Source organism: Rhinolophus hipposideros (assembly GCF_964194185.1).
Source record: "Rhinolophus hipposideros genome assembly, chromosome: 16".
In the NCBI taxonomy this organism is placed as follows: Eukaryota; Metazoa; Chordata; class Mammalia; order Chiroptera; family Rhinolophidae; genus Rhinolophus; species Rhinolophus hipposideros.
Window position 1 is genome coordinate 25,177,602 of NC_138062.1, and position 26,788 is coordinate 25,204,389.

A 26,788-nucleotide genomic window follows, 5' to 3' on the forward strand; every position below is an offset into this window, starting at 1 on the left:
CACTTGGGTCTTTTGCATTTCTGTTCTTTATCCTAAACAGAAGGTCAGCTCTGTGGCTTGTCCAGTGGAAACAGTGTGACTCAGAACCCCCACAGCTGGCTGCCATTCCACGCGTGATCATTAAATGGTTTCGTGACCCTGCTCAAGCCACCGTTTGTTGTCTTTTCAGTGACTGAGAAAATGCCTAACAGCCTCCTCAGGAGGTGGCTGTGAGGACTAACGGAAACACTGTCTGTGCAAGGCCTTTTGGAAGAACATACAGAAAAATGACACAAATAGGAAGCCTATGAAAATGCACAATAAGAATGTCAAGCTTTGGTCCCATGTTTCCCACGTGACCCCTTCTCCAGAGACAAACAAGGTGAACAGTTTCTCAAGTTTCCTTCCTGAAGTCGTCCAGTTCTACGGGTACTTTTACTCACACAGACCTGCAGCATAAGCACTATTGTGATTTCGTCCCCTTAGTCACATATCCTAGAGCTCTTTCCTCATGGGCACATACAAATATACCTTTCTCTTTTAAAATATGATTGTATTCCACAGAAGGCTGGGCCATTGCTCTTAAAGTATTCCCCATTCACGGACATTTTTGTTTCCATAGTCCTTTTCTTTTACAGACTGAGATGCCATAAAAATCTCTGCATGTATGGCTAGACTTTTGTAGCACTGACCTTTTCAATACCTAGAAGACTTGTAACACTACTATTCTCTTTTATAGAATTCTGTAGAAGGCTGGCATATCTTGGACTCTAGGCAAAGATGTATTTAATGTTGAATGGGTACTTTTATTAAGGTCATTTCTATTAGAACACAGTTCTGTAGCAAGGACCTGATGATAGGATTATAATTTCATATATGAAAAACAAAGAACTGAAAAGAACAATGTCATTCAGTCTTCACTATTTTAAAAAACAATAACAGCAAACATTTGCAGAGTGCTCTAGGATTCAGTAGGCATTTTACAAGTATTGTCCTTTACAAAGTCTCTCACTTTAGTACTTAATAGTGTCACAAAGTCACAAAATCTTAGAACTAGAAGGGACCTTAGAGTTCCTTTAGTCTCATCACCTTTTCCAAAACTGCAAATATTTCCTAAGACTCTTTCTATATATCAAAAGGGTGATCATAAGTTGGATCAAAGAGAAAACACATTTTACAACTAAGCTTATACATCATAGGAAGTCATTCCCAAAGCAACAGCAGTGTTGTCAGAAACAAAGCAGAGAGCTGATCACAGGGATCTGAACCGGAGACAAACCTGTAGGAGCTGGTGTACTCATAATCCAGAATCCCATTTGCTGTTATCACGCCGCTCAGTGCGTCAATCTGGAATGCTTCTCCTTGGTTGCCAGAGAGAATGGAATACTCAATGAGGCCATTCAACCCGCTGTCCAGGTCTGTAGCAAGCACCTGTGAGGAAGCAACTCTTCCATTAGATAAGGATTTAATGTGCAACAGGGGTTATGTCTGTTTTTCAGAGAAATGCATTATGGAAGAATCACAGATTGTCAGGTACCTTTTAAAAACGATGATCAAAGCAATACGGACTGACTGCTAAGCTTACATTTCCCTTTATAATAAAATAGGTAACAGATTAGGAAACAAGTCTGTGTACTCATTCAAAAAATTTTCAAGTAACGTTCAGTACAATTTTAGGCAAGAGGAAAAACTACTTGAAAAAAATCTAATTTGCTTGAATAGAAGACTTCCAGGACTGTATGTGGATTCAAACTAGCACCAGAAAAGGAAAGAAATGATATAGGAAACCTCCAGATAGTGGAGGAAAACCTGTCATTTGCTTGTTTTACTTCCTTAAAGTATTGCCTGTAAAATAAGCCCTATGTGGATTTCTTTTTACATTGAAAGCCTCATTTAAAAAGGATTGTTAAATAGATGAAACAAAGTCTAGATTTAGTGCTAACAAATTTACCTCCTAATTATTTATGTGATGAGTTATCAAAGTAGTGTTGACAAAACAGTAGTTTTGCGTCAATCTCCATGGAAATATATTATATTATTAGTCTACATTACATTTGGATCATAAAACTATTAGTGGATTCAAGATCTTGTTTATGATCAAGTTGACAGATTAATTTAAAAAATTTTAAAGTTATTTTTATCCTCGATGCCCGTCAGCCTTGGCCTGAGCTCATGCCCCCTGTCTTCTCTCTCAGGTGATTATACTGATGTCCTAGTGGGTTTTTGCTTCTACTTCCCTATCCTCTCAACCTATCTTTCCCACTGCTGCCAGAGTTTTTAGGGCATCCTGAGTGGCCCAAGTGGGGTGCCCAGGGGGGGCACAGCCAGTCATTTGGTACAGACAGGCAGCAATACCCAGTTCCATTTAGGATCAGGAAGAGAAACTCATCTGGATCCAGGCAGAAGACAGTCTACCATGTCCCCTGAGGCCATATACTTAAAAGTGTTCCAGAGTAGGCCTCCCAGGAGGTATATCAGTTAGGGTTTTAGAATACCAGCAACATATACCTACTATGGCTACCTTCACTGGGAAGAAATGTATCAGAAAGATAGCATCCGGGTGAGGTACAAGAATGGGACAATCCTGGGGCACAGCTTCTTTGAGTTATTACCATCAAGATGAATCAGCCCTAACTTTTCTCTGTCCAGAATTTCCCACCCCTCAAGATTCAATTTCCATGGAGAGAAAGTCTCTCGGAGACGGGGGCAAGGTTGGGGGCAGCTCACTATTGTGATTGACAAGCCCTCCTATGCGCCACATCCCATGGTGGAGGGTCAGTTCCTAAGGGAAGTTTGTGGGGTTGTAACCAAAAGGAGGGCACACGGGCAATGTTGTGCAAAAAGCAAGAAGTAACTACCATGAGTGAAATGAGCTCCAGAGCCTTTGCTATTTCTATGTATCTCAACAGGACATAGGAAAATGGCAGCTCAACCTTCCTGGATATGAATGATCTAAAAATGTGAGGAATAAAGTTCATTGCATCCGTCAAAGTTTGACATAATTTGAAATAATTGGTGGGTCGGGCTCTCCTGTTTGGTGGACCTGGGCTTTAAAAGTTGTCTTTACTTTTGTGCATCCCACACTGTGCAGTCTGGCTCTCTCCAGGTTAGTGACAAAGAAGGATGACGAAGCGGTGCCCCAATGCGGGGATCCTTTGTGACAAAGTAGGCCCCACAGTGTCGTCCCTACCTTACAGGTGTCGCTGGGCAGGGGTGCTGCTGATCGGACAAGCAAATGCCCTCACCCTTTTCTTAAACATCTCAATGATGGCTGACAGCAGAGTGAAGGCGCAGCACTTCTGGGAGAGGCTGGCGACTGGAGCAACGTGGCTACTATTATACAAAATATAGCTGCAAAACTAGCACAGGAAATCCTGGGTATCCTGGACTGTGTGTGAAGGGGAAAGCACTAAAACTCCATGACTGCTGAGATGGCTGGTTCTGTTTGCCTCCAAAGAGGGGAATGTGTGCATCAGGAACTAGGCCGGAAGTGAAAAGGTGTCTCTCTGTCTGTTCAGGTGAAGGTGGCTGTGCAGTGAAGAATTGTTGGTGGTCTTGTCCGGAAAGTGCATCTAGATACCTGACCCCTCCTAGGCCAGAAGCAATGGGGCTTAATAGTGGCTAGGTGCTGGATCACAGCAACCAGGCTATAGAGGCCAAAGGGAATGTCCCACTTTGCTGCTGACTTTGTCAGGAAGATGGTTTTCTACTGATTTCCTACAGACTTTAGGCTTCTTAATGCTCAGGTTCTTGAATAAAATCTATCCAGTCAGGGGTAAGGAGAAAGGTAAAAAATGGGCACTAGTCCTGAGCAGTAGAAAGACTATCAAGGGTGGGTGGGTTTTAGAGCCTGAACACCACCATCTGGTGAGCAGTTCTCTTTGAGGGCTGGGAGCTTTTTCCTAACGTGGGGCTCAGCCTGAAAAGAGCAGATCTGTGTCTGTCACACAGAAAACGTCTGTAAATGTCAAACATGGGCAGCTCTCCCACCTGTCTGTGCCTCTGTCCACGCTCATCTGGCCGCAGGTCCTCCCAACAAATGCCTACTTGCCCTTTGAGACCTCGTGCACATATTCTTTTACGAAACCTAATGCTTTTCACCAGGAAGAGTTTGTGTCTCCTTTTTTCTCTCATGACATTAAATGCACACTTCTATTATAACATTAATTATATGCATTTAAATGATACACTTACATTTCTAACTTGCCCACTAAGTTGCATGCACTGATGAGTTGATTTTTGTGCCCCCACAGGGTCCCTGCCAGTGTTCAACAGAGTCCCCAGAGCAAGCAGGTGGGTATGAATTGAACACGGAATGAACAGAGGAAGAAGAGTGAACTCAGAAACTCCAGACTTCTCTTACTAATCCATCCATCAAACATTGTACATGCCCTGAAAACATTGAAATTTTAACTTACATGCTGGAAAAACAAAGGCCTTAGCTATTTTGATGTACACTGATTCATAGTAATTCACATACACACACACACACACACACATACACACACACACGTGCACAGGATGTATTTCTGTTACCTGTATGATGTGAGCATTGTAGAGCTGGCCTTCAGCCAATGATATTTGGTAAATGCTTCTCTCAAAGCACGGCAAATTATCATTCACATCTAGTATCAAGATAGCCACTGTGCTATAGGCTCTACACCCATTACTTTCGGCTAAAATGATGAGTTGTACTTCATTTCTGACTTCAAAATCAAGAAACATGGGTTCTTTCACAGTAAGTTCTCCTATTTTTATTTCCAGGGAGAAAAAAAATAAAAGAAAACGATGTAGTTATGAATTAAAAAGTCCTACATCATCTTTGACTCCTATGCTCACTGCCCACCTGTCTCTCAAAGCCTCCCATTGGCTGCCTCCCTGCCCTACTGACTGGGGTCACTGTGGAAAAACTTGAGAGCATGCAAGTATTTGTACGGTTCAAACATGCAGAAGGGAAAGAAACTATAAAATATCTGAGCCCTCGGTGCTATCTCTTAAATTGTCTTTCTCTCTCCATTGGTCCATCACAGTGTCTGGAAAGTCTACCTTTCAGACATATCTTGAATCTACCTCTCTTCATCTTCACTGCTTCTGCCTCCTCCAAGCCACTGTCATTTCCCACCTTGTCCCCTGCATTAGCCATTTAACTGGTCTCTCCACCAACCCAGTTACCACTCAGAATTACATAATAAAAAACGACCTTGTCATTGTCCCGTGTAATACCCTCCAGTGGCTTTCCACAGCTATTATGATAAAGCTCAGTATTTTTAACCTCCAAAAGACTTCCCCTACCTTGGAAATTTCATTTGTGTCGTTCTCCATTTTGCTCTCTCTGCTCTGGTCATAACATTCACAAATGTTCTGTTCCTCAAATTCTCATGCATTATTTTTCATTTGCCTGGAATGGTCCCCAATTATGTACTTCCTCAGGGATCTTACCAGACCACCCACCATCACTATGTCATGCCCCATCAGACTCTCACAAACACCTACTTGTATTTCGTTCCCCTGCTTCAGTCTAGTTACTCCTCGTGATTTAGAAATTCTGCAAGGCGAGGATGGTTACCCATCTCTTAAATCACCATATCCTAAGTCCCTAGCTCGAGGTCTGGTATACAGAAGGTGCCCAATAACATTTGTTACACTGTCCTATAAAAAGGATAACCAGGCGAGGAAGTGACCATTGGGGGTTATGCCATGTTCAAGTTTCTCCCCCCAAATTCAGAAAATTCCTCCCCGATATAGTTTCCTTCTTTAGTTTCTACTTTGTCTTTTCCTCCACTTTGCAACTAAATTTGTTACTGAATTTATTGTTATTGTTATTATCATGATTTACTTGGCTCTCACTGTCAGAAGTTCCATTGAATGGAGATTTGCTGAATGAGCACTGGAGTTTGAGAAACCTGAAACCAAACATGGATCCTAGACCTGGCTACTTCACTTAGGTAAATTATCTGGCTTCACCACTACTAACTTTGTGACCTGGAGTAAGTTATTCAGGTTCTACAGAGCTGAGTCTCCTCTTCTGTAAAATGGGGATTATTAATAATGACTTCATAGGTTGCTGTGGAGAAGTAATAAAATTAGTGTCTATTTAGAATGTTTCTTAACAGTCAGATGGTGTAGATTCCAGTGTTCTAACCACGTCTCTCTTCCCCTCTATAATCAGATATAGACTTAATATCTTTAGAAGCTCTGAATCTAGAAAGAGAAAACTTAATAGCCATGGACTATTAGAAGTTTGATCTTCTGGTGAAAAAACCTGCACTGTTTCTGCCGATACGGCCTGGAAGCCACAGTTCTTAGAGCTTTCTCTGAAAACCAACCTAATCCGAAAAACTTCAGGCTGTCACATACTTATCTGGATGCTAATGGGAACATATTCTGTTCTACTATTCTAACTTTGGTATTGAGTGTTTGGGGGATTTTACAGCTTCTATACTGTTATTTAAAAAAATTAATATTTATATTCTATGTGAAGATCTCACTATATTACCAAATTTAAAATTACATAAAATCACTTCCATTTATTGTCATCAGATTTAGTTATCGATTCAGAACTAAAACCAAATTACTTTTCCAAACCACAGTCTGATGTTACCAACACCCCTGACAGAAAATTTAGAAGAGATTGAATTATTGGCAGCTGAAGAATCATTAAGCTGGATTTTGATGAGCTGGTAATGAAAGAAGCTGGTCTTTAGAAACCTCTTTGAAACAAGGGTTGAGTCCGTTCCCCGAAACGGCAGAGGAGCCCGAGTCTGAGGTGGGTCCAAAACTCTCATCTGGAGCTCTGTCTCCACCAAACAGAGGACTCAGCTTGCTATCATGTGCTGTTACTACTAATCAGGGAAAACTACAATAGAAACGCAATACTAAATTGCCAGTGTCACTTAGTAGAAAGTATGCCAATTATAGTGCAGATCAAAGTGGATTTTTTAATAAAAGGCTTGTGTTTCGGCTTTGATAATTGGAATTTTGCACTTGGAATGGATCTGCAGTTCTAATGCTTTCCTTGCTTGGTTTTTATTTTTGGCATAATAATTGGCATATGCTGTGAAAGTTATACAAGTAGAAAAGACAATAACCAGTCTGTGAGATAATTCATGGCTGGCACACCTACTAGATCCACTTTTTGCCTTGGATGATTTACGTGCATTTTTCTCAGAGACATCAAGGATTTACTGTCACTGGTGAGATGAAAGTACTCCTGGGCTCTGACTAATAGTATGGGCAGAAGTCCATGTTTCTCTCAGAGTAAGAGTAAGGGCCTCACAATACCAACTTCATGTTCGTTCTCATACGTTAGAGTGCCAGTTATATAATAATTTGAGAATGAAACTGTAGTAATATTTTCCTTTTGATATATGTACATGTATAGTTTTTGTCCAACGTACAAAATACACATCAAAATGATATCAAGAGTCTTCAAATGCTAAATGCTTGATAACATACTCAGGTTGCTTCAGTCAATTGCAAACTGTGCACATGCATGCTGTATATACTGAAAGCAGAATGTGATAAATATTTATATTATCCAAAAGCTTTTAAATGCTCTCCTGTTAAAACTACATCCTTGAAACATTGAAAGTTTGATCATTTTTGTTTTATGTCAATCTACCAAATAATGCAATGACTACTACCATCTGTTACTGACAGACACAATGTAAGCCAAACTCAAAAATTCCTGCTGGTTTAGACAGTGAATAGAAGCTCAAGTGACACGAAGTTTGGCTACAAAAGTAAACCTCTGGTTTGTGACTATGAAACAGAGGGCAAACTCTGGCGCAAATCAAAAACACAGTTCTCACCAGAGAGCTATCTAACAATAACTTATTTAACCAATAACTAATAAAATGGTTTTCTCACATTTTTACCCTTAAGAAAAGGGACCACAACCTTAGAGTTCGACTTCACTGATTTATAATACATACCAGTTTTCTATTTTAACTGGTGCATGTTTTAAAATGTATACATTCATAAAAACTATATTAGGTAACTTTAGACATAAGTTTAATGATTACGTGATAAAAGTGGCATGAGAGGTGAATTTAATATCAGACTTAAAGATTTTAAAAAATGTTTCTTGACAGCAGTGTGGGTGGTAAACTATATATTGGAAGGATCCTCATGATCAAAACAACTAAAGTGCTTGATAAATTGTGTGTTTGTGTATGTGTGTATGTATTGACATGCATTATTGAGTTGGTACAGTAGTAAGGAATACTTAGAGGACAAACAAATAAATGAAAACAGTAATTCATGGAGGTAGACAATCACCAAAAACCCATTTTTGTTCCAAGGGTTTCTAACACAATGTTCTTTGAGATTCAACTCTGATAACTGCATAGAGTATGGAAAAAAAAAAAGAAAGGAAGCCTGAACCCACAAAAGAAGAAGGATCTAATAGGAAAACTAGAGTAAAGCTATGAACCTAAAGGCTAAATAGGCTTCAAATGAGCGATCATTATTAAAACAAAAACAAATTAAAAATGGATACACAGGAACTTGCTCTTCTTGACCTTTTTTCTCCCTTGGAAAGGAGAAAAAAGTTTTCTGCTAAGAATTCATTAGCTTAGGCCCGAATTTATGGTAGCCATACTACCATAACTATATATTTTTAAAACTCAATAATTAAATTTAATCTAGTCTTTGCTTGATGACGTATAGGTGATTTGCAAAAGGGAGAGCAAATCCTCTCCAAAGAGTACAAACTCAACCTAGGCTTCAAAGATCCTAAAGAAAGTTTCAAGGACGATGAGAAGCTCATAATTAACAAGTAAACAATCACAGAGAAAAAAGGCACCATGAATGACAGCTAGCAAATCCATAGACAGTAGAATAAATCTTCAAGTACTTAAGAAGCTGGAATTACTGAACACAAAGTACGTAGCTATTAATATGTTAACATATATAAAAAAAGAAGCTTGGAAATATGAGTAAGGAACAAGAACATACTTTTTGAAGAGACCAAGAAGAGTTGAAAAATAACCCAAGAGATCTTCTGTAAATGAAAAATGTAGTCATTCCCTAGACTGAAGAGAAAAGGGACAAAAAAATTAAAAACATGAAAAAGAGATACAGGCCAGAGTGATATGGCCCAATATTTGTCTAACTGGAGCTCAAAAAAAAAAAAAAAAAAAGAGATGCAAGTAAATGGTGTTTAGATCAAAAGCTGACTTCTTAATACAATAATTGGAATCTAAAAGACAGGAAGCTAATATACTAAACATGATGAGAAAATGTGAACTGTGAACTTAGAATTCTAAGCCTTGCAAAAATATCTTTTAAAAAGAAGGATTAAATAAAGACATTTTAAACAACTAAAATTTGATAAAGTTTAATACAATAAACCCTCACCAAAGGATGTACTTCAGGCAGAAAGAAAATGATACTAAAATAATAACATGTAGCAAAAAAGCAGATAATCTCTTTTAAAATATTAATAATGCCTAATTTGAAATAACTAAAATAGTGGTCAAAAAAGTTTATATAAATTGAAGAAGATGTATTTGAAGATAAAGAATTCTAAGTCTCTTGCATTTTTCAGGAGCAAAATATTGATTAATATTAGACTTTAATTATATATGTTAAAATAGCTAGGCTAACCGCTAAATGAAGAGAAATAGCAATATAACTTCCAACAAACATGGGGAAAAGAGTTATTTTCGGGTAATGATTGTATAGGTATGTTGAAAGCACAAACGAAGATCTACATTAATAAGAGGTTACAAGTTTGCTAGATACAAAATCAAAATATAAAATCCAATTCAAGTATGTACACTGGCACTTCCAGAAAAAGTACTTTTCCATTTACTTTAGTAAGAAAAAGTATAAAGTATTTAGGCTGAATCTAACAAAAAATATACCAATATGCAAGCTTGCTATAGAAAAAGATTAAAACTTTATTTAAATATGTTAAACAAAAAAATTGGTGTGATTTTCTATGTTATGCATGGATTAGAAAATGATATTGTAAAGATATAGGTATTCCTCAAACTGATATTTCGATTAATACAATTCCAATAACAATTCCAATAACTTAACTGTTTATCAATGGATGAATTGATAAAGAAAATGTGGTGGGTACATGCAATGGCATATTAATCGGCCTTCACAAAGAAGAAAACTCTGTCATACGAGTATGTGTCAATGTGGATGAAACTTGAGGACATTATCTTAAGTGAAATAAGCTAGTCACAGAAAGATGAATATTGCATGATTCCTCTTATACGAGTTACAGAAAATAGTCAAACTCATTGGAGCAGGGAGTAGCATGGTGGTTGCCAGGGCCTGAAAGGAGGGCGAAATGGGGAGCTGCTGTTCAACAGGGAGAAAGTGTCGGTTCTACAAGATGAATGAGTTCTAGAGGTTTGCTGTACAACATGGTGCCTCTTTTTAAAAAGAGTGCACTATGGGCTTGGAAATGTGTTAAGAAGGCAGCTCTTGTGATACATGTTCTTACCACAATTCAAAGGAAAAGAAAAGTAAATTAAAAAAAAAGAAAACTTTTTTAGTAGATTCTTATTATCTACAATGCACAGCTATACAGGGCTATGAGAAATATGAAAGAAAGCCCTTGTTAGCCTGAAGATTAAGTTACTTAAATTCTAGATTGGAGCTATGTGATTTTTTAAATATATATGTAATTTAAAAATAAGTAAAAGTAAACAGTTTCATTGCATAGGAATGCACTGATTATAAGTCACAAGGGAATGATTATTCCTCAAGCCAGGCCATTGGTAAGTCTAGAGCAGTGGAGGGAAAGGATGCAATTAGAGCAGGGCACATAGGGAGTATCAATGACAGTGGTCATGTTCTATTTTATAACCTTGCAGCAGGTACATGTCAGTTTTGGCTGTTCTTAAATGTGTACATCAGGGTTTTCACACTATAAATCATAGTAAAAATGTTGAGCAAAGGAATCAAATCATAGAAGAGTACTTTCAGCACAGTTCTAGTATGATGTTTAAATCAAGGTAAAACTAAATAACATATTGTTTACAGATTCTAACACAGTGGGAAAATTGTAATGCGTAAAAGGCAATGATCGATACCAAATTCAGATTACTGATTACCTCTGGGATGAAAGAAGAGAGATGTGAGAGGGAATGGACACACAGGGTATTCCCCTGAGGTTCTAGTACTAATGTCTCATCTCTAGAGATGGGTGGCAAATACATGGGTTTTTATTTTACTATTGTCCATTACACAGTTTTATGTTTTACTATATCATCTTGTAGCTATTGCACAACAAAATTCAGAAATACATTTCAACATAAATAAATAACTATTTAATTGAAAAATAGTTTTCTGTGGATGACCTTTTTGGACTAACCCTTGGAATATTATATCTGCATTTTAATAAGATACTCTAGAAAAATTAAGGCCAAGCCTGGGCCATGTCAGGAGTGAGGTGGCAGAAAGACTTGGGAATCCTGGGAAAATATGCAAACTCTGCTCTCCTTCTTTCTAAGGTTCTAATCTTAGCTCTTTTCCCAGAATCCTCAGGCACCTGGACTACTAGAAACTTAAGGCTTCATGATGTTTGCAATGGCCCTCTTGCCAACAGGATTCCTGCACCACCCTGTAATCAAATAAAAGGGTACAGAGATGAAGACTTCTAGCAGATCAGCTCAGAAAGCTCCTGACCAAAGGCTGTGTGGATCAAAAAGTCATTAACAGTACCCTGGACAGGAAGGGATTTGCTTAAGAAATTACCCCCTCTCCATTCTGCCTATGTGCGTGTCGTACAGATTAAATAAGGCAGTTCTATGGTAATATAGAAATCATTTAAAACATTCTTCTTGAGGTTTGACAACGAAGCAGCAGATATGTATCTACTACATAGCTGTTAGTCGAAAAAGTATGTTTCAAATAATCAATTGGTATTTGTTTAAAACGCAATAATGGCCTCATTGAAGCTAAATTTAACACATGCTGTATTTGGAAGTAATTTCTTTACCACCATATAGAAACCTTTCCAGCTACCCCTTTCTGTTGCATTGTTGACATTCAGTGGCGAATTGGAAGAATCTGATGAAAATTCCCTAAGGCTAGACATGTGTGCTTATTTTCAATTCAAACTCAGTATCTATGATCTTCCTATTGTATCTCCCATTCTCCCAAATTGATGGGTAAGTTATAAGTAGAAACCAATTTATCTTCAAAAATTCAGGAGTAGGAGCAGAACTATCTAATATGGAAATATGAAGAATTCTTAACAAGTACATGTAAATAAATAAACAGTTTTTGATTTCCCACAATTTCTCATCAGCTACCATAAAAAACTCTTGTTTATCTTTTAAATTATTTACCTATAACAATCTCTACCTTTCAAATTTTGAGTTTCTTTTGGGGAGGTACTTATTACAAGTACCATTAGATGAAGCAGGAAATAAAGTTGTTATAAGGTAGAGAAGACTTACCTGAGTCAGAGCACAGAGAAAAAACTCCATCTTCATTTCCACTAAAAATTGAATATTTAATGTTCTCTTGAATTGAGTCAAGAGCAAAAGCTTTTACAGTCACAATAGGAGTACCTATAAAAATGAGGTAAAAAAAAAAGAACTTTAGGAAAAGAAAATTTCAGGGGAAAACAAGAGCAAACACTGGTTATTTATTTGCCTACTACATTTTCATTTGTTAATTCATTCAATGATTACATAAAGAGTGTCTTCAATAAGCCAGATCCTAAGCTAACTACCGGAGATATGTAATAACAAACCAGATAGAAAAGATTTCTGTCCTCATAGTGGTTATTAACTGATGGGAGGAGACAGACAAGAAACCATTAAACAAACACATAATCAAGGTAGATTTCAGATGTGCTAAGTACCTTGGAAAGAAATAAACAAGGTTATGTGATAGAAAACACTTATTTTGCAGGGGAGGTGACACTCCTTTGGAGAGGCCTCAGAGGACTCCAGTGGAACCTTGAAGTATGAGAAGACATAGAAAGAGCTGGAAGAAAAGGATTCTAGGAGAAGAATAGCAATTGGAAAGGCCCTAGGCTGGGAAAGAGCTTTGCTTGGTGAAGCACAGTGAGTAGGGGGAAAGGTGGAAGGAAAGGTAGCATCGAGGTGGGAGCAGAAGTCATATCTTGTTCTAATTTCAGTGGGAAGTCATGGAAGCATTTTAAATAATGGGGTAAAATTCTGAAATTACTTTTAAAAGATATCATTCTGACTGTTGTGTGAAGAATGGATCAGAGAGAACAATTAAGGTAATACTGCAAGAAACAATTTGGACAATATTGTCCAAATAAGAGACAATAACCCAGGATTGTGGGAGGAGTGATAGAAAGAAGTAGACAAATTAAAATTAAAGACATATTTTGACACACTTCCCCGAACATTAAGTGAAATGTGGAAAAGGAGGTAACCGAAGTATAAATATTAGAAATCTTCCTTTAACCAGTTTCCAGTATAGTTGGAAGTAAAAGCAACCCAAGTAGACAGTAACCAAGTTCTTAACTGCATGATACTAATTTGTTCAAGAATCGTTAAGGTACTGTAGCAGTCGTCCAGTGAGAACTTGAAGAAACAGAATTTGAGTAATGTGTAGGAATTAGAGAAGAAAGAAGGAAATCATTTCAGTTTACAGGGAACAGACTGGTTACCAACATGGAAGAAGAATGAGCAATAAAGACAATAAGATAACTAGTGTGATTAGAACCAGGTTTCACTGGAAAGGTTCCCAAGAATCCATTGGGCTCCATGTTAGCACTTGGTTGTCTTCATTTGTAACATCCTGTCCCTGTGCTACTCACCTTTGCTTTGCTTCCTGTTCTGCTGGACCATTTGTCTTCCTCCTATGACTGCCTGTACTATTTTTAAAGTATTTTTTGTTTAATAAACTTTATTAAGTTAAAATTTACATATAATAATATACACACATTTTAAGTATACAGTTTTATCAGATTTGACTATATACACCTGTGTAACCACCATCATGATCTAGGTACAGAATATTTCTATCACTCCAAAATATTCTCTTATTTCCTTTTAGTCAGTTTTCTCTCACCTCTGGCCCCAGGAAATCACTGATCTTCTTTTTATAATTCTAGATTCGTTGTGCCTCTAAAATTTCATATACATGCAATTAAACAGTATCTGGCTTCATTTGCTCTGCATAATTTTTTGAGAATCAGGCATGTTATTCTTTGTATCAAGAGTTCATTCCATTTTTATTGCAGAGTAGTATTCTACTGAATGAACATATCACAATTTTTTTTTTTATCCATTCATCTATATATGGACATTTGGATTGTTTTCAGTTGGGGGATATTATGATTAAAGTTGCTATAAACATTCAGGTAAAAGTGTATGGACACATTTTCATTCCTCCTGGGTAAACACCTATGCTAAGTATATGTTTAACTTTATAAGAAACTGCTAAACTATTTTCCCAAGGGGGTGTGTACCATTTTGTATTCCTGCCAGCAACATATGAGAATTCCAATTGCTTCTCATCCACTGGTATTGGCAGTCTTTTCAGTTTCGGTCATGTCAGTGCACGTGTACTATTATCTCACTGGGGTTTTAATTTGAGTTTCCCTGATGTCTGATGATGTTGAGCATCTTTTCACATGTTTATTGCCCATTCCCACCCTTTTAAATTCATATTTGTTCTTTGGATTCTGTTCTCTATTTATCCACCACTTCTGAGAAACATTTTCCTAGTTCTTTACTGGCCCTAACCCTCTTGTTTTAGGCCTGTAACTTATAGCATCTACTTTAGACTCCCACTCTGGCCATGACCCCTGCCTCTCCTTTTACTTTCATCCTGCCTCATAGGATGACACCTATTTTTAAACGTATGCATGTTGTACTGAGTGGGAAGAGATGGGAAAGAGGTGGACTCTGTGGGAGGCACTTGAGTTGCTGAATATACAGCAATGGGGGCCTGATCTAAGACGGTGTCAGCTAGACACAAGAGGAAAAGTGAAAGGAAACATTTTATAAGGAAACAGGTGCTGACATGGTGTCAGAGATGAGTACAGAGCAGGGCTTACGTATTAATGCATAAACCTTTGGGTAAAAGCAAGAAGCATGGACAAATGAAGGTGATATGTGGGAGGGGGAGGCCAGAGATTGCCGGATGTGTCTAAGGCACTCAGCTTCAGCTCATCATGGCTAGCAGGGAAAGCGGGGATTACGATGCTTAAGATTCTTGTTTTCTCAAGAGAAGTTCAAAAATTCATATTTATTTTTCCAATTCCTATATGTCAGAAACCAATGTAATTTAGGGCAAAACAAACAAACAAACAAACACACGGGTTGAAAAACACACAGCTGAATCCTGACTATAGTTCTGAGTCTGCCCATGTACCATTTCTGATAGAGAAGATGAGTCCCTCCTTTTTGTTACCAGCCCTTCTAGCACTTAGATGGTGGTACTTATTTGGCACCCATGGACTTGTACTGAGCACAGCTGAAGAGACTGGTCTCATCTCTTGAAAAGTTAGACTAAATTTTGTGAGAGTGGAGGAGGTTTTCTATGTATTTGTAGTCTATATATTTATATACTTCTAGATTAGTTTTCCCTTTAAAATTGCATACACTTGCAAATCATACAGTAGCTGTTTCATTTTGCTTAGCATACTGTTTTGAGATGCAAACATGTTGTTCTGAGTATCAAAAGTTTGTTCCTTATACACAATAGGTGCTTAATAAGCATGGGAAGAAGGATAGTAATAGAGGAGACAGGGAGAGGAAGTAAGTGAGGAAGGTGGTCACTAAAGTTCTAGCCTGAGATTTTCAAAAAATGCTTCTCTGCCTACTGGACTCTTTTAAACCAGCAGCAACTAAAAAAATAAAAATCACTCAATGCTATAACACATCACTGTTGGATTTGCAGTAGTGGGGAAAAAAGCACCTATTCAAGCTCTCTGCTGGACCTCCTCAATAAATCCCACTACAAAGGCCCCAGGGAACAAGCGTGAAACCTATGCTGCTAGAGGTTATAGTTAAAAAATGATCCCCAAGCCAAATTGGTACATCTTTTTTCTAGACACTTAAAAGTGTTTCATTAAAGAGAAGAAAGAAAAGGGCCTAGAATAGACAATATTTTCCCCACCAGCCTTTTCAATACTTAACACCCAAAGAAATGCTGTGAGTGCTGTAAATAGTAATAGAAACATGTATGTGATGTTGTCTGCAAAACTGAAAAGTCAAGGAAAAAGGCATAAAACAGAATTTGTTATGGAGAAAGAACAGGAAAACCAAAGCCGGATATATTATGCTCTTTAAAAATACTATGTTTAACATACACTGTGATAAAGTTTAACAACCATTTATTGAGTTTCCAAATTGTTGCTCTTTTCAAGGCAGTTATGAAATCATTTAGTGACAAAGTAAAGGATTTTAATCAATCATGGTGGAATCAAGTTACCACACCACATATGTTGAGAACTCTTTCAAATTGCTTTATAATCAGATGCTTATTTTGTTACATTTGAGGAGACATATTGTTAATATAAAAATGTTTTACATTTTTGGTAGGAATACGCCTTCACAGTAGGGCAGTATGTTTTATGCTCAATGCTCAGTCACATTTCTGTGCTTCCGGATACAATTTGTTTTTTAAACACAGGAAATTTTATTTCAACTGGCTTGTCATATAATTTTAAAACGGCAGTAAAAAGAAAAGCAGCTATGCAGACAAGAGGTACAATTTTGTTGACGGCCTTTTCTTCATGGGTTAGGATGCTTGTTATATGCCCATTTACAAAAGAAAACATGGAGATCACTTGCATATAAAAGGATAAAGATGAGTACAGAATTGAGTATAAGAATCACATACGACCTCTCTTGTAAAAGGAACAATCCCATTTTTTATTGCAAATAAAATGTTCATAATATGAATGAAATTGTAGCACAAAAAGAATTTCATTCAATGAAAATGCTTCAAACTAGATTCCAGAGTCAGCAAATAGCTGCATATATTGATATATGTTCTTCCTTTGACAAAGTTTAAATTTGAGACTGCCTGAAAAAAAAGGAAATAACTGAAGGGCTTTGAGTCCCCCTAGGTCTTGTCTTACTGTGCACATTTTAAATAAGAGTCTGTCTTTGGGCATATAGATGAAACTTGCAATTACTTCTCATTTCACATCAAAGTAGAAATGGGAAAATATAAAAAGTAACACTGTACATTAAATTCCTATGAGATAAGTAAAACATAGAATTTATTTTTTTATTTTAAATTTTCTGGCTTTTATGAATTTCACTTTAGGTCTAACATTGCATCAAAAAGTATAAAACATGTAAAATGTTCTCGTTTTTTTTCTTTATAAAAACATAGTTTAAAAACTAACAACACCTATAGAAGCAGTAAACTATCTGTTTAAAAACAGAATTATGCAACTATTAATGTTATAGGATTATAAAAATCAATAATCGTGGAAATATTTAGGTAAAGTAATTATGAAAACATTTTATTCAGAGCTGTCCATTAGTAAATAATTCTAAAGTTTTATTTTTACTATTTCTAAGCAATGCAAATGTTTCTTAAATTGATGACTGACTTGCGAGAAACAGATTTTTCAAGCATTTGGATGATTTTAAGTTATCTATTATCTCTTAAATGTCTGGCCACTGAATACTGAACATATTTCAATCTTTTAAAAAGAAAAGTTAGTAGTGATATTCAGCAAGATGCATGAATAGAAAGCTCTAGACCTTCTCTCCCATTGAAACACTGACTTAACAATAATATATGGTCCAAAAAGCCTTTATGAAGACTTCAGGTCAAAAGGGCGTGGTATGATATATTCAAAGTGCTGAAGGTAAAAATTGAAACTGCCATCAAGAATACTATAGCCAACAAAACTGTCCTTCAAACATTAAAGAGAAATAAAGACTATCCCAGAGGACTTGATCAACATTATAAGCTAATTGGTCCTAATAGACACATACAGAAAACTCCACCCAACAATAGCAGAATACACATTCTCAAGTTATTATATATTCCCAAGTATATCCTTAAGAACACATATTTGTGAGAAGTAGAGAAAAAGGAACCCACGTGTACTGTTGGTAGGGTTGTAAATTGGTACAACCACTATGGAAAACAGTATGGAGGTTCCATAAAAAATTAAAAATAGAATTACATTATGACCCAGCAATCCCACTTCTGGGTATTTATCTGAAGAAATCCAAAACACTAATTTGAAAAGATGTATGTACCCCTATGTTCATGGTAGTACCATTTACAATAGCCAAGATATGGAAGCACATCAATAGATGATTGGTTAAAGAAGATGTGGTACATATATACAATGGAATATTGCTCAGCCATTAAAAAAAAACCAAAACTTACCATTTGTGCAAACATGGATTGACCTAAAGGGTATTATGCTAAGTGAAATATATCAGACTGAGAAAGACAAATACCATATTATCTCACTTATATGTGAAATCTAAAGAACAAAATAAACAAAAACCCCAAAACAGAAACAGATTCATAAATACAGAAAACAAACTGATGGTTACCAGATGGGAGGGTGGTTGGCGGGCTGGGTGAAAGAAATAAAGGGATTAAGAAGGACAAATTGGTAGTTACAAAATAGTCATAGGAATGTAAAGTATAGTATAGGGAATATAGTCAATAATACTGTAATAACTATGTGTAGTGCCAGGTGGGTACTAGACTAATTGGGAGATCACTTCATAAATTGTATAAATGTCTAACCACTATGCTGTGCACCTGAAACTAATATAAAATAATATTGAATGTCAACAGTAATTGAAAAAAATCAAAAAAAAAAAAAGAACACATGGAATATTCTCCAGGATAAATCATAGAACTAGTATTAAATTTAAGAAGATTAAAATCATACCACGTACCTTTTCTGACTACAATGAAATGAAACTAGAAATCAATAGCAAAGTTAAATTGGAAATTTTACAAATGCATGGAAATTAAATAACACACTCTTGAGCAGTTAATAGATCAAAGAAATATAAAGGAAAATTAGGTGATTATCTTGGACAAATGAAACAAAACACAACGTACCAAAACACGGATGCAGCAAAAGCAGTACTAAGAAGAAAGGCTGTAGCAATAAATGCCTATGTTAAAAAAAAAGAAAGAGCAGAAAACTGCAAATCAACACTGTAAACTTACACCTCAAGGATCTAGAAACAGAGGAATAAATTAGAAACAAAGTTAGCAGAAAGAAGAAAATAGTAAAGATTAGAACAGAAATAAACGAAATAGAGTGTAATAAAACAGGACAAACGAATCAACGAAAGTAAAAGTTGTTTTTTCTAAAGATCAACAGAATTGACAAATCCTTAGCTACATAAATAAAAAAAATGTCAAGACTCAAATAACTAAAATCAGAAATGAAAAAGGACACACAACTGATGCCACAGAAATAAAAATTATCATAAGAGACTACTATGAGCAATTACATGCCCACAAATTAGGTAACCTAGAAAAAATTGATATATTTCAAGAAACATGTACCCTACCAAAACTGAGTTATACAGAAAGAAAAAGTCTCAACAGGTCTATAATTAGTAAGAAGATTGAATCAGTAACCAATAATGGGGACCAGATAGCTTCACTGGTGAATTCTACCAAATGGTTAAAGTATAGACACCTATCTTTCTCAAACTCTTCCAAAAATGTAAAGAGGAGAGAACACTTCCAAACTCATTTTATGAGGCCAGCATTACTCTCATACCCAAACTAAAATGCAACTCTACAAGAAAAGAAAACTACAGACCAATATCCTTGATGAATATAAACGCAAAGATCCTCAACAAAATACTAGCAAACTGAATTCAACATGACACTAAAAGGTTCATATGCCATTAATAGATGGGATTTATCCCTTGGATACAATGATGGTTTAATATAATTAATCATATGTTGTTCAATATATCAATCAGTGTTATATACCACATTAACAGACTAAAGAATAAATATCATATGGTTGTCTCAATACATGCAGAAAAGGCATTTGACAAAATTTAACACCCTTTCATAATAAACTAGTAATATAAGGAAATTACCACAACACAATAAAGGCCATATATGAAAAGCCTGTAGCTAGCATCCTACTCAACGATGAAGAATGGAAAGCTTTTCCACTAATATCAAGATGCCCATTCTCTCCACATCTGGACATCCTAACTAGAGAAATTAAGCTTTGAAATTAAAGGCATCAAAATCTGAAAAGAATAAATAAAATGATCTCTGTTGTCAGATGATATAATCTTATATGTAGGAGACCCTATAGATTACACACAAATACACACACACACACAGTTAGAACTAATTAACAAATTCAGCAAAATTGCAGGACAAAATATCAACACGCAAAAATCAGTTGCATTTCTATGCACTAACAATGCATAATCTGAGAAAAATTCTGAAAATAATACCATTCACAATAGCATCAAAAAAATTAGAAATAAACTTCACCAAAAAGGCAAACTTCACCAAGAAATAAATTTCACCAAGTTTGGAAATAAACTTCAGTAAAAACTAAAAAGCGTTGCTGAAAGAAGTTAAATAAGACACACAAAGACACCCTGTGTTCACAGAGTGGAAGACTTAGTATTGTTAAAATGTCCACACCACCCTCAATAATCTACAGATTCAACGCAATCCCTATCAAAATCCAATGGCATCTTTTGCAGAAATAGAAAAAAAAGTCTTAAAATTCACATGGAATCTCAAAGTACTCCAAACAATGAACACAATCTTGGGAAAGAAAAACAAAGACGGAGGCCTCACACTTCCCGACTTCAAAACATATTACAAAGCTACAATCAAAATAGTATAACACAGGCATAAAAATAGATATATAGACCAATGGAACAGAACAGAGATTCCAGAGATAAACCTCATGCACATTTTCAAATGACCTTTCACAAGGGTACCAAAGCTACACAATGGGAAAAGAAGAGTCTCTTTAACAAATGGTATTAGGCTCGGTGCGATGTCGGAGGGATAGTGGATGGGGGGAAGGGGGAGGGGCGTCCACAGTGTGAAGGATATAAATGATGAACGTCTAAGTATTACCTTGTCTTATGCACCTGAAACTAATAAATAAAAAAAAAGAAAAAGAAAAGAAAAGAAAACAAAACAAATGGTATTAGGAAAATAAGATATCCGCATTCAAAAAAATTTATTTGAACCTTTAACGTATACTGTATTCAAAAATTAACTCAAAATGGATTAAAGACCTACATGTTAAGAACTGAAACTATAAATCTCCTAGAAGAAAACGCAGGGGAAGTCTTCATGAATTTGTATGTGGCAATTATTTCTTAGATATGACAGCAAATGTACATGCAACCACAAAAGATGAATGGGATTATATCAAAATAAAAAACTTTTACACAGCAAAAGCAAAAATCAACAGAGTGAAAAGGCAACATAGGTAATGGGAGAAAATATTTGCAAACCATATATCTGATATGGGGTTAATCTCCAAAATATATAAGGTACTCCTACAACTCAAAAGCAAAAAGGAAACAAAAAGCCCAATTAAAAAAAGGAACAAAGGACTTGAATAAAAATTTCTCCAAGAAGACATACAAATGGCCAACAGGTATATGAAAAGATGCTCAACGTCACTACCAATAAGAGAAACGCAAATCAAACCCACAATGAGATATCACCTTACACACATTAGGATGGCTACTATAAATAAATAAATAACAAAACAAAAATAACAGGGGTTGGGGAGAAATTGGAAGCCTTGCACACTGGTGACGCAAATGTAAAAGGGTGCAGCCTCTGTGGAGTTTCCTTTAAAAATTAAAATTAGAACTATCATACGCTCTAGCAGTCCCACTTCTGGGTATATCTCCAAAGAACTGAAAACAGAATCTCAAAGAATTATTTGCATATCCATGTTCATTGCAACATTATTTAAATAGCCAAGAAGTGGAAGCAACCTAAATGTCCTTCAATGGATACGATGGATAAAGAAAAGTGGTATGTACATACAACAGAATATTATTCAGCCTTTAAAAAAATCCTGTCATATACTACAACACTGATGAACCTTGAGGATCTTATGTGAATAAGCCAGTCACAAAAAGACAGATACTGTATGATTCCACTTATATGGGTATCTAAACCCTTAGAAGCAGAAAGCAGAATCGTGGTTGCTACGAGCTGGAGAGAGTAGAAAGAGTTACAGTTCAAAGAGTATCTATAGAGTTTCAATTTTGAAAGATGAAGAAGTTCTGGAAATCCATTGCACTTGGATGGGCATACCCTTACCATTACCATACAGTCTGTGCCCTTAAAAGTGGTTAAGATAATACATTTTACGTTACGTGTTTCTTACCACAATAAAAAAACCAAAGGAGAAAAGCTGATTTTCTTCCCCTCCCACCTTCCTATCAGCAAAAATGACTAAAAGTTTCCAAAAACTTCACCCCTGGGATCAGACAAAGTATAGAAAGGCTCAAAATGAATCATTTTCCAAAATTTATGAATAGGTGAAAAACATGTTTTAAAATGCAAATGGTACACAATCTTGAGCATATTTTCTTTAGTAAACACCTAAAGAAATAATAAAGAAAGCCATCAAAGTGCTTATTTATTTTTATGAGCTTTAGCAAAGGGAAGATGTGGAAGAAAAACCAATCTAGAATTGATACATGCAATGAGAAGTAAACACATTGATCCTGAATTATATTTTGAGTGGGATTATAGATTTTAGTGGGCAAGTTTTTCTAAAGGAGTGATTATCTATAAATGGCTGCATTTAATCATTTAAAAATGCACTCAGAACAACTTTGAGAAAGACATGTGATAAAACAACCCCTGATGTTCTTACTGCCTCTCTAATTTTGTGATTTACAGAGGATGACATTTAAAACGTGAGCTTGAGAATTGGCAGTGTTACTTCAGTGTTGGATGGCCCACGAACCTGAAGCTGCTCATCTCCCCTCATTTCCCAGCCATTCTCTGCCTACTCTGCATCCCCAAGGCGATCAGCAGACTTCAGAGTCCCTGAATTTTCATGTATGTCCTTTTTCTCCTTCCTAGTGCCGGGAACCCCAGAGACAGCCAGAGTCCAGTGCCTGCACATGTTCAGAAAGGAAGGTTGCACAATTTTTCTATATGAGTGATTCTCAAATTTGGTTATGAGATATGTGGCACATTTCCAGTTCAAGAAACAAAGCAAATGTCTCCCCCCAACCAAAAAGAAAAAAAAAATCTTAAAAATATGTTCCACTTAGATTAAAAAAATACCTTTTAAGATGTTTTTAGCTGCCACATAATGAGTACTATCATATCCTATTTTAATGATTCCATCTGATTGTACATTAGCTCTTCAGGGAGAAAATATTGCTATCCTCAAAACAATCTGAAACTGGGTTCAACATCCACAAACAATAGATGCTAATTAAAAAGGAAAAGAAAGGAAATCCTGTTACGTGTGAGTGTTTTATTCTAGTTTTGACTTAAATATAAGTGAAAGTTCTTTGTAAACGTTGAAGCGTTATAAATCACAAATGTCCAAATCTCTTCCAGCTTTCAAAAACAAAACAAAATACTGCACTGATCTTCAGGGCCCTTCAAGCTATCATCAAATTCCTTCCTTTCAGGAATTGTGCCTCCATCCTTGGCTTGCGTGCAGAATTACATAGGGGCTTCCTCCAATTCACAATGTCTGGTCTATCTTCAAAGATTCTCATTTAATTGGTTGAGGGTTGGATATCCATGCATTAGGAATTTTTGAAAGCTCCCCACGTGTCTCTATGTGCAGCTCGGGTAGGCAATCTAAATAATTAACAGGTCCCATTGAAGCTGTCTTTGCAGCACTTGTGCAGTACATTCCCATGTGTCTTTGCCCACTACAGTGACTTTATTCAGGCCCTGGTCATTTTTCATGTGCATTACCACAGTCCCCTCCTGATTTACCTCTCACTCCTTTTGCCATCCTTCACAAGGCATCCAAAGGGATCTTCTACAATATTAAAGTTGTTCGGTCACTCTTTTGCTAATTTCAAGGCCATCCATGTCTTTCTGTTTCAGCTTGTCACTGGAAAGTTCATGAGCGCCTCTGTCAAGCTATTTCAGGTTTGCTGTGTTGGATGGTAAAGTTACCACACACTCTTGAGTCCCCACTCCTTTGCACGAGCCATTTCTCCTGCCTGGAACTAAGTGTCTTCTCCACCTTTTTTTGCCTGGTTTTATTCTCATTTAGGCAAAGTATAATGGTGAAGTGATTTCAACAAACATTTGGTGAACACCTACTGGGATCAAGCTTTTTCTGGCCCTGTGATCCACAGTGGGGAGCTTCTCCCAGCTTTTTCTGGCTGCACTTTCATCTCCATGTCTTCCCCCTTACAACTGTTGGTAATAATAATGGCAAAACGCTTTAGAGATTATGAAGTGCTCATTTAATCATGAAGTGTCTTGTTAATGAATAGATGAAATAGATGTTCAAGGCCCTTAACAAGGCAGACCATTTGTGTCCTATACCTTTAAAAATTTGAATATTGAGCGTATAATATTGAGTATACAGTCAACATTTAATAGGAAGTGTGGTAGGGAAGGATAGAAAAGTGATGGGCATCCCAAGAACAGAGATCAGAGTATCCTTGAAGAGTTAAAAATGAATGAAGCAGAGTTACAGTTTTACACAGTACAATTTAAGAGGAGGAAAAGAAAAACTGTTTTTTTAAATATCTTTATGGGTGATGTAATATTCCTTATGAGTCTCACCCTGATGGACAATAGAAAGGAACCCGACCTTCTTAAACATGCCATTTAATGTCATGATCTCTTCCCCTTAAAGAGTACTTTCAGGTGACTTACTGTTTCTCAAGAACATGCTCAGTGTTTGAGATTCCCGCCCCCCTTCCCCTGTGCTGCTCCTCTGTAAGGTAACACAGGTGGGGGGGGGGTCAGGGGGAACATGCAGTGATGAGGTGGGATCTTTGCTCACTGTCCACTGGCTCTTAGATTTGCCCCTGGTCAATGAGTCCGGACTGTCACGTCAACATGTTCAGGCTCAGAACTCCACCCTGCTGACCTAGTCCTGCATCTGTTTTTTATGCCACAGACCCTTTGGAGGGTCATCCAACCCTGCACTCAGGTTGTCTACAATACAGATTTGGGGATGGGCTAATCTGATCCCTTGCACTAGTGGTTCCCATGGCAGGCCTGATGGCCTGTACTCTGTGTTAATCTCTGTCCTTAAGTGGGAATGCTGGGGCCATCGGATGTCTTCTAGGCCTTGTGAGAGCCAGAGATGGGACACTCACTTGTGCCTTCTCTTTACCTACTCACGTTGCTCATTTTACTCTGCTGTCACTTGTCCTGTTAGACTAAGGCTCTCCTGTGAAGCACAATATCCTCCCAGCATTCCAAAGTGTCCTCTACTATTAGCTTTTCCTTCAGTCTACCTTACTGGCCCCTTCCAGGATTCTAGCTTCAGGAAAGAAAGGTACCAGGATACTCCTGGAGGACCACTTGGTTCCTATACCAACCACCTCCGCCCCCCCCCCCCAGCAACTAGAAGGGATGGGCTTTCTTTTCTTTCCATGTGTCAGACTTCCTTATGAGTGCTCTTTGTTTGTAGTATGACTACCTATTTTGTTTTTCAAAGGCAGAATATTTTTTCTTGCATTTTTGCTGTAATTACCCTAATGCTATCCAAAACAAGTAGATATCTTTGCAAAATACGTGGAAGATCTAATACACAGACAATAGAGGAAGTATTGTTCAAAAATACTAACCCTAAGGAGAAGAACAAAGTGGAGGACTGATACTACACAAAAGTTACTATAAAGCTATAGTAATCAAGACAGTGTGGTACTGGTGACAGAATAGGGAGCCCAGAAATAGGTCCACATAGTCAACTGCTCTATGACAAAAGAGCAAAGGGAATTCAATGGGGGGCAAACAGAGTCTTTTTAAGAAATGATGCTGGAACAACTGGGCACTCACATGCAAAAAAAAAAAGAACCTATAAACAGACCTTACACCTTTCAAAAATTAACTAAAAATGTTTCACAGACCTAAATGTAAAATAAAAAAACTATAAAACTCCAATAAGATAACATGGGAGAAAACCTAGATGACCTTGTGGTATGGTGATGATTTTTTAGCTACAATACCAAAGACATAATCCATGAAAGAAATAATTGATAAGCTGGATTTCATCAAAATTTAAAACATCTGCTCTGAAAAGGACAATGTCAAGATAATGAGAAGACAAGCCACAGACTGGGAGAAAATATTCACGGAAGACACATCTGATAAAAAATGATTTTCTGAAATATACAAAGAACTCTTAAAATTTAACAAGAAAACAAACAACCTAATTAAAACATGAGCCAGACCTTAAAAGACACCTCACCAAAGAAGATACACAGAATAAAAATAAGCACAAAAAGGTGCTCCACATCCTATGTCATCAGGGAAATGCAAATGAAAACAACAATAAGCTACCACTGCACACTTACTGGAATGGCAAAAATCCAGAACACCAACAACAGCAAATTTGGACAAGGCCGTGGAGCAAGAAGAACTCTCCTTCACTGCGGTGGGAATGCAAAATTATACGGCCAATTTGGAAGACAGTTTGGCAGTTTCTTAAAATATTAAACATACTCTTACCATAAGAGTTAACAATCACAATCCTTGGAATTTACCCGAAGTAATTAAAAACTTATGTCTACACAAAAACCTGTATGTGGATTTTTTATAGTAGCTTTATCCATAATTGCCCAAACTTGGAAGCAACTAAGATGTCCCTCAGCAGATGATGGATAAATACACTGTGCTACATCCAGACAATGGAATAGTATTCAGT

At 36.7% G+C, this 26,788-nt stretch overlaps 1 protein-coding gene across 1 annotated transcript in view; it reads right to left on the reverse strand.

The window, feature by feature from the left end:
* DCHS2 (dachsous cadherin-related 2) overlaps positions 1-26,788 on the reverse strand; it is a 212,663-nt gene that overhangs the window by 20,328 nt on the left and 165,547 nt on the right. The window contains exons 14-16 of the mRNA XM_081076714.1: positions 12,408-12,521; positions 4,516-4,727; positions 1,259-1,410 (exon numbers count right to left, since the gene is read on the reverse strand). Of these exons, the coding sequence (XP_080932840.1) occupies positions 1,259-1,410; positions 4,516-4,727; positions 12,408-12,521 (478 nt within the window). The remainder of the gene's footprint in view (positions 1-1,258; positions 1,411-4,515; positions 4,728-12,407; positions 12,522-26,788) is intronic.